This window comes from Corvus hawaiiensis, chromosome 22 (genome assembly GCF_020740725.1).
Source record: "Corvus hawaiiensis isolate bCorHaw1 chromosome 22, bCorHaw1.pri.cur, whole genome shotgun sequence".
In the NCBI taxonomy this organism is placed as follows: Eukaryota; Metazoa; Chordata; class Aves; order Passeriformes; family Corvidae; genus Corvus; species Corvus hawaiiensis.
In genome coordinates, this window is record NC_063234.1 from 2454956 (window position 1) to 2470359 (window position 15404).

The following is a 15404-nucleotide window of genomic DNA, read 5'->3' on the forward strand; positions in this document are numbered from 1 at the left end:
AAACTCCACATTGATTTATAAAACAAGAGCCTTGGAATCTGTGATAATGTTTGAGTTTTTTCACAGGGAAAAACATCTCGTGCCCCGACACAAAGAACAGAACTGGAGCACTCAAATCCACTCACATGAATGGTGATTTTTTTTTTTTTTTAATTTGTGGGGTTTTTGTTTCCCCCCCCTTTTTTCACGTTGAGTTCAAAACTTGAGGCTGAAGCCAGGTCCTGCAGCAGATGCTCCTTGATTTGTGGTGGTCAGATGGAAACCTGTGTCCTTGAGATCATCATCACCCTGTGAAAACCAAGCAAAATCAGGGGCTGTGCAGCTGCATTTAACTCTCCAAAAATCTAAACAACAACAAAAAAACCCCTATCTTGAGATGAGAAACAAATGTTTGATTTGGTGGCATCACAGTTAAGGTTGATGCTGGGTTATTCATCATCTTTGAATATTAGCATTTTAAAAGTTTTCTTTGCTAAAGGCAGTTTGAGTGTTCCTAGTTCCTGTACCCACTTCTGCCTGCATGGGAAAGATAAAAAATTGGGTATAAATAAGTGTAAACTCCACTTATTGAGCATCTAATCCAACACACACTGCACATCCTCCATGACAGTCCCGAAAAATCAAGGCTTAATAAACTTTTTCTATTATTTAATTGGGCACAATATTGTACAGAGCCATTTCAGCCATGCTGAGACACGGAATGGGTGATAAGAATTTTCTAAAATTAGGGCACCTGAGACTCTAACATGGCATATTGTGTGAACAGCACAATCCTCACAGATAGATGGAAAAGATAAATACCAGATAGAAGACCAGCCTGGCCTTTTAGGAATTCTCCAAGACTGGAAAAAGGCATCTGCTTCTATCCCCAAGATCTGTATGATTTCCCAGGCTGTGGATTTATTTCAACCCAAATTTAACAGCTTAGTTGAAAGTGTAAAACAATGAACACTTTAAAAGGAGAAACTGCTCTGCACTGGGATAAAACCAGACATTATTTCCTTCTGATTATGCCTGGAAATGGTGATTCTGGGAGCAGAGCAGTAACTGGCACTGGCTTTGGGAAGGAAAGCTGGACTTTCCCTGCCAGTCTAGGTCAATCTCAGGATCCCAACTAAATCCCAGCAGCACAGAGCCCACGTGCCCAGCCCAGGTGAGGCTCTGGAGCTGTGCCACACTCACAGAATCACAGAATGAACCAGGCTGGAAAAGACCTTTGAGATCACCAAGTCCAACTTAGGACCCAACACTGCCTCACCAACTAAACCCTGGCACTGAGTGCCACGTCCAGGGATGGTGACTCCACCACCTCCACAGGCAATCCCAGTGCCCAAAGATGATTCCAGTGCCCAACTCACCAGCCCTGCCTTTGGGAAGGAAAGCTGGGCAGAGCCCACGTGCCCAGCCCCTGGAGCTGTGCCACACTCACCAGCCCTGCCTTTGGGAAGGAAAGCTGGGCAGAGCCCACGTGCCCAGCCCCTGGGCAGGCTCTGGAGCTGTGCCACACTCACCAGCAGTGCCTTTGGGAAGGAAAGCTGGGCAGAGCCCACGTGCCCAGCCCCTGGGCAGGCTCTGGAGCTGTGCCACACTCACCAGCAGTGCCTTTGGGAAGGAAAGCTGGGCAGAGCCCATGTGCCCAGCCCCTGGGCAGGCTCTGGAGCTGTGCCACACTCACCAGCCCTGCCTTTGGGAAGGAAAGCTGGGCAGAGCCCATGTGCCCAGCCCCTGGGCAGGCTCTGGAGCTGTGCCACACTCACCAGCTGGCTGTAGCCCAGCCCTCCCTCGGGGGGCCGGGGGCTGGTGCCCCTCTTGACCCGCTGCTGCTCGCTCTTGGCTGGCCAGGTGGGGAACATGGAGGGGTCGATGGGCAGCGGGGTCTCACGGAAGTACTCGTGCTTCAGCCCGTCCTCGGCCGTGATCCTGCGCGCTGGGTAATAGGTCAGGAAGCTGCCAAGGAGGCAGGAAAAACATGGGAATTTCAGCCCCTCAAACTGGGGATTGTTCAGCAATGAGGCTGAGAGTTTTGTGATGTTTAACACGATTCTGTCACTGGGTTTTGGGGATAATGGTATGGGGTGTAATTCTATTCGTTGGGTGTAATTCTATGACTGGGTATTGGGGATAATTTTATTAATAATAATTCTATTCATTGGCTTTAATTCTATTAATGGTATGGGGTGTCATTCTATTAATTTGGGATCATTTTATTACTGGGTAAAATTCTATTAATTGGGTATAATTCTATTAATTGGGTATTGGGTAAAATTCTATTAACTTGGTATCATTCTATTACTGGTATTGGGTATAATTCTATTAATTGAGTATAATTCTATTAATTGGGTATTGGGTAAAATTATATTAACTTGGTATCATTCTCTTACTGGTATTGGGTATAATTCTATTAATTGGGTATAATTCTATTAATTGGGTATTGGGTAAAATTCTATTAACTTGGTATCATTCTCTTACTGGTACTGGGTATAATTCTATTAATTGGGTATAATTCTATTAATTGAGTATTGGGTAAAATTATATTAATTTGGTATCATTCCATTACAGGTATTGGGTATAATTCTATTAATTTGGTATAATTCTATTACTGGTATTGGGTATAATTCTATGAATATAATTCTATTAATTGGGTACAATTCTATTAATTGAGTATTGGGTAAAATTCTATTAACTTGGTATAATTCTATTATTGGTATTGAGTATAATTTTATTAATTTGGTTTAATTCTATTACTGGTATTGGGTATAATTCTATGAATATAATTCTATTAACTGGGTATTGGCTATAATTCTGTGACTAGGTAATGGGTGTAACTATTAATTTGGTATAATTCTATTACTGGTATTGGGTGTAATTCTATTAATTTGGTTTCATTCTATTGCTGGTATAGGATATAATTTCATTACTGGGTATCGGGTACAATTCTATGACGGGGGTATAGGGTGTAATTCTATTAATTGGGTGTAATTCTGTTAATGATTGCTGCCATATCATCTAACAGAACTGATTTTTAAGGCAGGCTCCTCCATGAAGCTGTAATTAATGGGACAGCAGCTGGAACTACACACCCAAGCAGCTTCTGTAGGGATCTGCTCACAGAGGTGTAAATCCCTGGATACCTCAGACCCTCTGGATAGCCAGATAAAGCTCCACAGTGATCCAGGATAATTCCATCAGAATATTTTACAATGCTTTTTTTTTTTTACTATTTAAAGAGAGATTTTAGACATTCTATTAATATACCAGGTACTCCTGTAACACAGTGTAACTGCACAGCCTGGGGTTGATTTCATAAACCTTTCACAACACAGAAAATTCTTTTCCTGCCCACATATTCCCAGGGATCCCCTGGAATTTGGCACCCACTTGTTCATCAGGTCAAAGCCCTGGTCAGAGAGGAGAGCCCCGAATCTCTTGCGCAGGTTGTTGTAGGGATACTCCGTGAAGGTCATTTTCTTCACTGCTGGCAGCTCATTGTAACCAGGCCAGATTTTTTCACTGGGAGTACCCAGATCCTGCAAATTAAAATATCTCCTTAATAAATTCAGAGTGCAACCCTTTCTTTATTCCTTACGGGTTGGGAAGTATCCAGAGGAAACAGACAAAACAAATTGTGGGCTCGGCCTACTCAAAGTGTTGTAAAGCAGATTAAATAACTTTCTATTAAGGCTGAATATCTGTTAAAGAGCAACAAGCACTAGTCCAATGGTCCTGTTTCTAAAACCAGTTAAAATCCAAAAACATTTAAGAAGTTACCTTAAAAACTTTGTTAATCTGGTCGATTTCTGACTTCCCTGGGAACAGCGGCTTCTGCGTCAGCAGCTCCCCAAAAATACACCCCACTGACCACATGTCTATGGCTGTGGAATACTCCTGGAAAGCAAGGGAATAAAACCACACCTCAAAAAAATCAGGGAGATATTTTCACTGAGTTGTTTGGAGGGGTGTTGTGGTTTTTGGGGGTTTGTTTGGGTTTTTTTTTTGAGCACAACACCCACAACCCATACCCAAGGGCCAGGTCTCAGCTGTATTTATTTAGAAGTTGTAGTTACTGTGAATTATGAGCAATATCCATGTACACAACTATTTCAGGATGAAAGGTGGAAGTCTCCACACTGATGCCTCCTTTTTTCACCCACAAGCAAAGCAGCACAGCTGATAAACCAGTATTTTTTATGGCATGGCTCTTGTCACTGCAACCCTACAGAGCCTCACTGATTTCACCCAGATTTCAGTTATCAGCAGGGAACATTCTAGAAGACTACCAGTACCTTGTTCTGCTCTCAGATGTCACGAGTTTTAGACTAATTTAAAAAGACATTTAAAAATCCAGCTGCCAAAGGTGACAGTTTGCCACAATCCATGAGGAATCCATCAGCACTGACCACATCAGCATTCCAAGGGACAAAACCCATCTGGCACCCACCCACCCTGTGCCCAGGGAAGATGGAAGGTTTTTAGCTGTGTCATTAGGAACAGTAATACTGAATATTCAGGATTTTCTCCTCTGAATCAATATAAAGACCCAAGCATGCTCACACTTTGTCCATGATTTATAAAATACAGTCAGGCTGCAGAGTCACTGCTCCAGCAGCCAGAGCAACAAGGAGGAGCTCACCTTTGCTCCAAGCAACAGCTCTGGAGCTCTGTACCATAGTGTCACAACCACAGGGGTGTAGGGCTTCAGGGGAGACCCATATTCCCTGGCTAATCCAAAATCTCCAACCTGAAAGGAAAATAAACAACATTTCCAGCAGTGCTCATTCACCATCAGTGCCACGATGGCCATTGCACAGAACTGTGCTCAGCTCTGGGCACAGCTGTAACTCTAATTCTGCAGCACAGAATTTGTCCTGATTTCCTCATTTTATCTCCTAATTCTTACTTTCAGAATGCCTGAATGACTGAGCAGCAGGTTGGAAGTTTTCAAGTCTCGGTGCAGGATCCAGTTGTCGTGGAGGTGTTTGACCCCTCGCAGTAACTGAATCATCAAAGTCTTCACTTCCCCTGGAATGATAAAAAAAACCCCCAAATGCATTGAAGAAAATAAATCTACCTTTAATTTTTGTTTTGTTTGTTTGGAGAACAGGGAAAGGGGCAGGAAGGAGTGGCAAGTTAAAAGCACAGCATAGCCTGAACCATAAAAATGTGTCACAGAACAGGAGCAGTCACACCCACAGAGCAAAATTCATTTGGGCAGCTGGAATGCATCCAAATTATGCTCAGAAATTATTGCCTCTCATAGGAAGCAGCCAAAATTAAAGCCCAGTGCACTTTTCCAGTTCAGCACAGGGGAAACTCGCCCAGTTTCACCTCTGAACAGCTCCACTCCACCCCAAACACACAAACTGGATTCATCACCAGCTGTCACCACGAGGATCAGCACTCCCAGCCAACAGCCAACCTTAACTTGTGTCAGGTTTTACAGAACAAACAGAAAAAGCCAGGAAGTCTCAGTTCCAAGGAACACAGGACATTCCAAAGCAACACATGGCACTGCCCAAAGCCAGCTCTCTCCTGCCAGCAGGGCCACTGCCATTTGTGTTGGCCACTTTTCCAGCTCTGAGAATTTCAGGAGACTGTGGCAAACAGTACCTGGCAGAAAAGGCTGTTTCATTGTTTCCATCAGGCTCTTGAGGTCATGTTCTACATAGTTCATCACAATATAGATTTTATCCATGTTACTGCCCACAACGATCTCCTGCAACGCACAAACAGATGATCAAAACCTGCACATGGTATTTAAAAAGCATCCAAAATCAATTTTAGAAATCTACTGGCAAGAGGATGGATGCTGCCATTGGTAAAATCCTCAGAAAATGTATTTTTGCTATTAAAAAACAGCTCATTTTTTACAAAACATCAAAATTGTGGAGACAGTGATGTCTATGCAGCCTTATAAGCAGCACACAACTGGTCACAGAAGCAAGCTCTGCCAAGGTTGCTGATATTTTATAAGGCATTTGAAAGCCAAGAGGAATATTTCAAGAACAAAAATACTTTTGAGATAAAGGATTGCAGCCTTACTCTGACAGTGACAATGTTTAGGTGCTGTGCTTTCAGAATTGTATTTATTTCTCTCAGAGAAGTAATGGGAAAGCCTTCCTTCTCCTTCTCCATTTTCAGTCGCTTCAGAGCCACAATTTCATCTGCAAAGGAAACACATTTCCCATCATCACAGAGTTAATAAATACACATTACCAGGTCCCCCAGTGTTCTCTCAGTGATTAAATATTCAATTAACTGCGCTGTTTTGCCTTGAAAGCAACCAGCTTGCTGGTAAAGAAATACTTTAAACAGATTTATTTAATCACTGAAAAATGGAGAATGGTAATTTGCACACAAGTGCAGCCCTAAATAGCCTGAAGAAACTGGAGGGCACTGATACCCACCAGTCTTTTTGTCCTTTGCTCTGTACACCACACCATAGGTTCCTTCTTCAATCCTGTTCAAACACTGGAATTCCTCCACACTGCGACATCCCTGAAAAAACAGAGGGACAACATTTACTCCTCCAGCATCTGGGGGAAGGTTTTGGTTGGATTTTTTTTTAAAAAAATCCAGTAAACTTCAGCAACTTCACAGGCATAGTTAAAATTTACCAGAAGAATTTAACTGTATGGCTGCACCATATGAGAAAGGTATCTTGGGGTTTTATTTTTCATAGAGTTTCTAAAAGAGTCCTGGACAGAGCCTGTGTTTCAGCAGATTAACTAAATTATTCCATTCACTTTTGCACAGAATAATCTGGAATACCTGCCACAAAGGCAAAGGCAGCAACTCAGCACCGTACACTGATAACTTTCACATAATTAGTTAGTAAAAATCTGAATTTTATTAGTATTTCTGCACTTTGCTACATAAAGAACAACCAGTTTCTGTTTATGGTAACAGAACTCTTCTCTCACAAGGATCTATTTCCAGACAGCAATACCAAGATAAGAGGTATCAATTATGTAATTACATTCTTATCTACATTTAAGAGGGTGATCCCCTACCTGGAGGGCAGGAAGATACTTGGGAAGCTCCTGTTTCAGCTCAATGGGAGAGGAAGCTGGAGAATCAGGAATATATTCCCCTTCTGTCATGGCATTGGAATGAGGGGATCCCTCCCCGACCTCCTCCTCCTCCACCTCACTCCCTGCTGAATCTCGGTCAAACCTCGACTCTGTAACTTTAAAAGTCAGAATCAGTCGTGGAAAGAGGAGTTGTCTGGAATAATTAAACTCAGCTTTAGGCAAATAAAGGTGGTGACATTGATCACTGTATGGGAGAGGATCATGGAGAAGTCCAATTCCTCCTCTTGGCAGAGGTGATGCTTTCAAGAATTCAGAGTCATGGACCTACAGGTTACAGTGTTAATGCAGCAGGTCAGAAGAATAAATCTTTATACCAGAATGAAAGAGAAAACTGACCCAGGATCTCCATTCTGACTGCAAAGCTTTTGTGATGAGAGGACAGGACAAAAGAACACAAAATGAAAGAGAAGGAAACATCAGCTCATTAGACTGATTCCCTCTAAACATAAAGCTTGGAGAGGATTTCAAGGAATTTCTGAGTTTGACATGAAAGTGGCATTTAAAGTATTTTAAGTATTTGCAGAAATAGATTTATTCTGCTGCAAAAACTCAGCCAAACACTTCTTTAAAATAGCCAATATTTGCATTGTACCAACTGGGATGTGGTTTCCATTCTCCTGTTCCTCCTCTTCACTCATTTCCTCTTCGCTCACCTCCTCTGCAAAACAGAACCAGGTTTGATTGAAAAATCTCCTGCAGCTCCTTGGGAGGCAAATCCCTGCTGAAATCCTTTCCTATCTCACCAGGCCTTCTGCACTGGCAGTGACCAAGCACTTCTGTTTCACTTGGACAGCAAATGCTTCCAACAGGGAACACAATTCTTACCAATTACCTGGGAACTGGGATGTGGGCAGGTAAATAAAATATTAATATTTGCTTATTAACTAGAATTGATTTTAAAGAAAAACACCCAGCCATCAGAAGCTGCTTTTGTGCCTTTTCTTTGCTAATTAAAGAATGGCTGTACGCAGACTTTTTTACTGAACCTTTTGTTATTACGTTCATTCACTTGAAAAAAAGTTCTGAAATTTGCAACTGAAAAGGATTCAAAATGACAAAGACATTTGGATTTCACCACCCCCCACCGAAGTGCAAGACTGTGCTCTGCAGAATATTTGATGTGTTACAGAACCACTGGAACTGTTGACCACTTAGGGAGACAAGAATGACTTTCAGGTTTCTGATGTGGCTTCTTAGATGAAGAATTGGTATTACCTCTACACAAAAGGATAGAATATGACTTGTACTTGGGTTTTTTCTTTTTAGTTATCTTGACCTGAGAGGTCTCAGCCTACCCTAGACTAAGAGAAAAGGAAAATGTTCAAATAAAACAACACAGGATGAGGAAAAAAAGAAAACCACACACCCCTGTAGGCCCTGCTTTGTGATCCTCACCTGCTGATTGCTCAGACACTTCCTCAGAATTGCTTCCTGTCTCCTCCTCCTCCTCCTCTTCCTCTCCCTCTTCCTCAGAGCCTTCACTGCTCGACTCTTCCTCCTCCTCTTCTGAGCCTGATCCAGATTCTGTCCAGGAATAATCAAACACACAACTGAGCAGGCACACACCAACAGTGCTTACTCAGCAGAGAGATTAATTACATCTGTACAATTAATCACATCTCCTAAATTGCATTTAATCACCTGAGGAAGACTCTGCTGAGCTGGTTTTTCTCTCACTGTCACTGATGTCTTGCAAGTCTGACAGAGGATCCCTCTCTTCTGGTTTCTCTTCTTTTACTGCTGAAACCATAAAAATTAAAAACACAGAGCTAATTGAGTATCATTTCCAAGCCTCTGAACTCCCAGGTAACTGCTTCACTTTCTGCTGGCATTAAATCAGTGCTGAACATTCAGTATTGGAAATTCAGAGCACTAAAAAGAAAAAAAATATATAATCATTTCACACTCTGCTCAATGACAAACAGCTTTTCTGAATTGCAGTGGTGCAGGATCAACAGCCAAAAATATGGAATATTGACCTGGTTTTTAAACATGTTGTGTTCCTAAGCTCTTCTAATATTAATTAAAACAGGGGAAAAAAGGAAAAAAAGTACCATGGTGACAAGAATCACCAGGACAGGGTGCCTACACACTGGTTACTGTCAGTGCTCACTGCTCCAGTGCAGACTCTCTGATCCCCATGAAAAATCCCTGGTGGTTGATTAGGCAGGAGTTTCCCAGGACTTGCTGCCTGCCTCCACCTGGAATTCCAGCTGACTCCATCCTGATTTGAGTGGCTACACTTCTTTTCACAGCTGCACACGTTAGCAAGGCAGACACAGAGCTTTCCTCCTTCCAACAAAGGCATCTTTATGTCACTTGTGCAAGTTCTCTACCCCCAGAACCTTCAGGTGGGATCATTTTCTGGCTTGGAAAACAAAATTCACCATCTAAGCAGAACACTGCCTTAAGGATTTAATTTCTTCTACAAGATGACACCAGTGATGCTTACATTGATCTCTGTGAGGTCACTTTTTAGGGTAGTTTAGCTCCTAACCACAAATCCAACTGGAGCTGGAGGTACCAATCCCTTTTTAACCTGCAAGGGAATTCAACTGCAGGGTTTTAAAAATTCAGTCAGCTGCTTCTTTCACCACTGAACGGGGTAACTCATTCAGAAACTTTTCCCATTCCTACTCCTACCCCTAAATCCATTCCATTTGTCACTGGTACAACTCCTGCAAAACCAGCACTGCTTTAGCAAACAGCACAAATGTAGAGATCTGTGAAGATTCCAGAGTTATGCGGCTGGAGCTGAGGTGGACAATACTTTAAACTGAGCACCTGGGATGTTTGTTTAAGACTAAAAATTGAACACTACCCCAGCCCAGCTCCTGCTGCCCCCAAAGACAGTGTAGAGTGGCAGATGCTACCTGGTTTCCTGCTCTCTCCTTGCTCAAGCTTGTCTCTCTGCTGGCGCAAAGGGCTGCGACTCCAGGGTCTCATTTTTACTTTGTCTCCATATTCTTCCCTCACTGTTCTATGGTGTGCAGAAACTAGGGAAAACAAAACCACAAGAAATTGTTACATCTGCCTAATTAGAGTTGTCCTGTCTGCCACAGCCACCTGATGGGAATGCTTTTCGTTTTTTTTTTTTTTTACAGGGTAACGGGGAAGAGTGGGAGAAGAACCTACTTAAATCTAGGAGAATGAAGGGCTTTGATTTATCTCAAATAAAATATGGATTTCTACTGCTTAGAGAAAGCTGCTGCCACATTTAAAAACAGAAGCAAGCTGCCCTGTATGTTACACAGTAAATACCCTGATTCTAAAGCATTAATGCCAGAGAAAGAAGTGGAAAAAATGTAAAAGAATAAAACCAGCTGAGGTTTAGAAGGAGCTGACAGAACATTCAGAACAATAAAACCAATTAAATGAAAGGTTACACAGATTGAGCACTATCAGCATAAAGCCAAGCACAAAAAGGAGCTGTTTGGTATGAGCTGAGCAAGAAAGAAAAGCAAAAAAATACGGTTTGTTCTGCTATTCTTGAATAACCTTTTCCAATCATCACAGGAATGGGCTCTGATTTTACCTCTGAAAGTTGGGACAGAGATTCTTTAACCAAAAATTATGTGAGCTTAGATTGCAAATACCCAACACGCCGTGCAAAGAGTTCATGTGCAGAACTGAAACTGTTCAGGCACCAGATCTTCCCACCTGACTCCCACTGCAGCATTTTCCATGCCTGGAGTACTTACATGACCTCTCCCCCCTTTGCAATTTATTCCCCCAAATCCTTAAAACGTTGAATTTTGAGGTTTCAACCTCTACCAAATTGAGTTAGACTCAGCCAAAGAGTTCAGAACCACTGGGATCATGCTGGGTGCACACAGTGGCACCTCCAGAAATCTTGTTTTTATGGGAAATCTCCCTGACAGGGAGAAGCAAAGACTCACTGACAACCAACCTGCCAGGATATTTTAGGCACATAACATCATCACTTGTTTTTATCTCCCCACGTAGAACTTCGATTTCCTTTTCCCTCCCAGTGAAAGGTCTCCCCACTTTAACTTTTTTTAAAATTCTGGCCACTTTCTATCCCTCCACTCCACCACTGTGTCAGCAGATAGGAAAGTGATAGAGAGTATGAAGAATATTTATGCAGAGAGAGTCACCTTCTCTCCTGGCTTCCCTCTCCTTCCTCCTCTCCTCAGCTCTCCTTTCTCGCTCCTTTTGCTCCCGTTGTTCCTTCTGCTGCTCCCGGATTTTTCTTTCCCTTTCCCTCTCCAGTTGCTCCAGACGATCTCTGGAAAATAATTTTTGTTTCGTTACCAATTCAGCTTGTGAAGAGAAGGAAATCTGGTTTGCAGCACCAAACCACTAAACTCAACTTCCTTATCAACATCCCCAGTTGTGCATCAGTCAAAAACAGGTGGAGTTTTTCAGCTGACCCTTTAAAAAACAGGTTTCAAAGACCCAGACCAGGAATTCTCCACCCTATCAGGATTTAAGCAGAAATGAAGCCAGTTCAGTTAATTAATGCCTTGATACTTTGCAAATCTGGTCTGTACTCTTTTTTTTACGTTGGAAAAAACCTCTAAGACCATCCAATCTTTTTGTTACAGTGAACCACTGGCAGTGAATTCACCTGGAACGTCCATGGCACTGAAGCAACTTTGAAACAATTAAAGTGAAGAACACATTCCCAGGAACACAGACAAGTTTTCACTGTGGGTTTTTTTTTTTTTTTGGTCATTTCAGAACAACAAATGCTCAGAGATAGATCAGAGGAGGCAGCTGCTCATCTCCCTCCCCAGGGGAGGGAGGGATGGATGTACCTCTCCCTCCTGGAATGCTCCCTTGCCATCTCTCTCCGTTTCTGTCTCTCCCATTCACGCCGGGCTTTATCCTGCTCTTCTCTATGTCTCTTCCTACGCTCATGCTCCCGTTCTTTCTCTTTCACTCTGGCATGTTTCCCTTAAACAAACAGAAATCAATTTCTGAGTGTTACTGGTCAAAATATTCAGCGCTCCCGTTTTCACAAAGCAAAACTCAGAGAGGGTGGAACTGATGGGAACCTATTGCCATCATCTCTGTTGTTTTCTTAAAGAGAAAATCCTGTGCTGAAAGAGGATTGGAGAGTCCAAAGTCTGTAAGATCTTGCACAAATACTTGTATTGAAGTAAAAAATGGTTGTTAGTGACAGCAAGACAACGGGAATGTCTCTAGAAAGGATGTTTTTTTTCCTTGGTAGGTACAAAGATCAGAGGCCTTTCACTCAGTGAAGCCAGAGAGAAGCTTATCAGGCTTCAAGGAGTGAAAGTGACCTCAGTGTCCCTGTCCCAAAATGATTTCTGTCCCCTCAACCATGTTCATACCCCTGTAATTTCCATAAGGCACTAAACACAGCCAAAGAAATAATAAAAGTTTAAATTCCTCTGTAAATTATCCACCTGCTATGTCTCCTTTAGTCTGAATTATTGTTATTTACTCTACACAGAGCTTCCCAAGGGGAAGTTCCCAGAAACCAGAAGCTTCCAAGTGTGGCAAGAAGCACCTTCTGCAGAATGACTTCGGTGCCTGCGTTTCTCTTTCCTCTTCTCATCTTTCCTATGATGGGTTTTTTCTTTCCGGGACATTTGCTGGGGTGGTTTGATAGCCAAGGAATCATCTTCTTCTCCCCTAAAAGGCAGGACAGGAATAAACTCAGGGAGGTGACAGGTGCTGTCAAACAGAGCAGGAGTTATTTCCTCTTTTTGAAAAGATTCCCATTTTATATTGAATTTCTGCAATAACCCTAAATCAAAATGGGACCACAACACACTGTTAAATCTTAACCAGTGCTTCAAAAAAGTTACCCTGGTGTGTTCTCTGAGAAGGATTTGCCACTTCTGCACACTAAAAAATGAGATTTTTCCCTTCAGGCATTTGAAACCCTCTTCTCAGGACTTCTAAAGGTTCATTTCAGGAACTCTTTGTCTTTTTATTTCCTTATTCTTACCTGTCTTCCATTGAGTCTTCCCTCCTGTACGGTGAGTTCCTGATGGTTATTTCCATGCGATGGTCTCTCAGCTCCCCCTCTTCAAGAGAATCCCGCTTGGAATCCCTGTCATCTGACTGAGGGAATCAAAAGAGAGGGAAAATTCCATTTATTTGTATGTCTCAAAATGAAAAATATTTAAATATCACTGAAGCCTTCCACTGCTGGCTCAGAAATCCAACCTCGACTGGTCACCCCTGTAAAATCCACTGATTTATGAGAGCAGCACTCTGACTGCAATTACAGCTGAACTGCTTTAATTCAACGTAATTAAACAAAATTAAACACTAAGGAGGATTGCAGTAGCTACTGTGGGCTTTTTTCTGCAATAATTATTCTGTACACAGCTGTACCAAACCAAACAGCAACATAAAAGTGATTCCAAATTTGCCTTAACACGTTTTTTGATAAAATCTTTAGAAGTTGTTCCTTGGACTGCAACTCCCAGTTAATTACATTAATTTATTTATCTTTTCTGACAAATAACTATAACAAAACCCAATGTATAATGCAAGACCAATGGAATCTTCACGAAGCATCCTATTTTTGTGAAACTTTGGAATTAGACAAAGAATATTTCAGCTGACAGGGCACGAGCCTTGTTCTCACCAGAAAATCAGGATACAGGCACTGCACCCCATGAAAATGCAGTTTTCCACTAATAAAGCCACTGATTCCACTAAAATGAATCCCAAAGGGCAGCTTACATTTTTCATACGTTTTATCTCTGCCTTCTCCTCTTGCTCCTTCCTTCGCTTCTTCTCCTGGAGAATTTCATCTAAAGTTTTCACTTTCCAAGAGTCCTTTTCATCACCCATTTGAGTTAAAAAAAACAACACCCTCTGAAAAAGAAGGAGATGTTCACAAACCCCACAGACAACCCTGTTTCACACCCATTTTTTTCAGTGCAAACACTTCACGTTCCATTTTTGAGTAAAGCCAGGCTGGAGTTGACTTATGGTGAACCGAAAAATGTTTGGTTTAATCCCAGAAGATTTAAAGCCAAAGGAACGAAGGCCCTGCTGCAAACTCAGGGAGCTGCTGGAGTGCACAGAAAACACAGTTTATGGCCAAGGTTTGGTATCACACGTTCAAAAATGACCTGAGACCTCGGGGGAGTTAACAAAGCTTGGGGAAAAAGGACACGAGGAAGGCAGAGTTTATGGGATACGTGTCAGAACTCCCGAGATAAGGAAGAAAGTAATCAAGCCAATTCAGCAGCTGCGCTGAAATCAGCTGTCACTGAGTAAAAGGTGAGTCCAGCACGACTCCCGACCCAAAAGACGAGAAACACTGAGCGTGGCACTAATTAGGATGAGAAGCGAAAGAATAATTAACCGATAGAAGGCAGAATATTAATTAACAAGAGAGCTATGTAACTTATACCCAACGAGCACTAACTCGTTGGTTTTCTGGAACGAATAAACAGCAAAAAGTTGACAGCTGGAGGGGTTTGACCTGCGGAACACACCGAGCACCCAACTCTGAGATAACTCATCGCTGTCTCTCGCTCGTGTACCATCCCCGGCTTGTCGCACACCGCTAAACCAACCCCATTTTAGCGGCCAGCACCGCCCGCTCCCCGCACAGCCCCGGCCCCCGGCGGCCAGGGGGTCACACAGCCCCGCGGCCCTCACGGAGCGGTGCCACCCGCGGGCCGGCAGCGCGGCCGCTCCGCCGCCCGCCCTCAGCGCTGAGGCTCCCCCGGTGTCCGCTCAGCCCCTGCGGTGCCCCCGGTGTCCCCTCAGCCCTCTCGGTGTCCCCTCAGCCCTCTCGGTGTCCCCTCAGCCCCCCCGGAGCCCCCCGGCCCCACTCACCGCCGCCGCCACCGGGGAGTGCGACCAGCAGCGCGCGAGTAACGCGTCACTTCCGCCCGCCGCCGCACGCCGATGACGTCGGCGCCGCCTCACGGGGCGGTAATTAGCGAAACTCGTTAATGAGCCGTTAATTGGTGCGTTCCTCAACGGCCCCGCCAGCCGGAGCGGCATGAATGAACCTCCAGGCTGTGCCCGTTCGGCGGTAAATACAAACGAATGGAGGCGGTGTCACCACAGGGCCGCCTTTAATGCCACATCAAAGTGTTGAGTTGGAGTGAATAAAGCGCGATTCCAACCCAAAGCTGCAATTCCTAAATGGAAATGAGTGAGAGTGTGGCACAGTGACCGAACACGGCACAGAACAGCAAAGATCAGCATGCCTTGATCCCTAATTATCCATCCCCCATTGGAAATACGACGATATAATAATGTCGTATAATAATGACATAAAAATGTCATACGACGATATAATAATGTCGTATAATAATGACATAAGAATGTCATACGACGATA

General features: G+C 43.2%; 1 protein-coding gene across 7 annotated transcripts; it reads right to left on the reverse strand.

The window, feature by feature from the left end:
* Positions 1-153: 153 nt before the first annotated feature.
* On the reverse strand, positions 154-14959 carry LOC125337239 (cyclin-dependent kinase 11B). 7 transcript variants are annotated; one of them, XM_048326695.1, is made up of 20 exons: positions 14892-14959; positions 13782-13916; positions 13036-13151; positions 12592-12716; positions 11873-12011; positions 11210-11340; positions 9965-10087; positions 8733-8828; positions 8487-8615; positions 7684-7749; positions 7011-7180; positions 6405-6495; positions 6040-6161; positions 5608-5713; positions 4898-5019; positions 4631-4738; positions 3769-3885; positions 3379-3527; positions 1758-1947; positions 154-288 (listed from the first exon to the last, which is right to left on the reverse strand). In XM_048326695.1, exons 2-20 carry the CDS (start codon positions 13890-13892, stop codon positions 196-198), a joined length of 2304 nt encoding a protein of 767 aa, XP_048182652.1. In that variant the 5' UTR covers positions 13893-13916; positions 14892-14959; the 3' UTR covers positions 154-195. The 7 variants fall into 7 exon arrangements, with proteins under 7 accessions (XP_048182652.1, XP_048182649.1, XP_048182651.1 ...); XM_048326692.1 differs by having other exon boundaries at positions 7011-7186; XM_048326694.1 differs by having other exon boundaries at positions 8733-8831.
* Between the last annotated feature and the right edge of the window lie 445 nt (positions 14960-15404).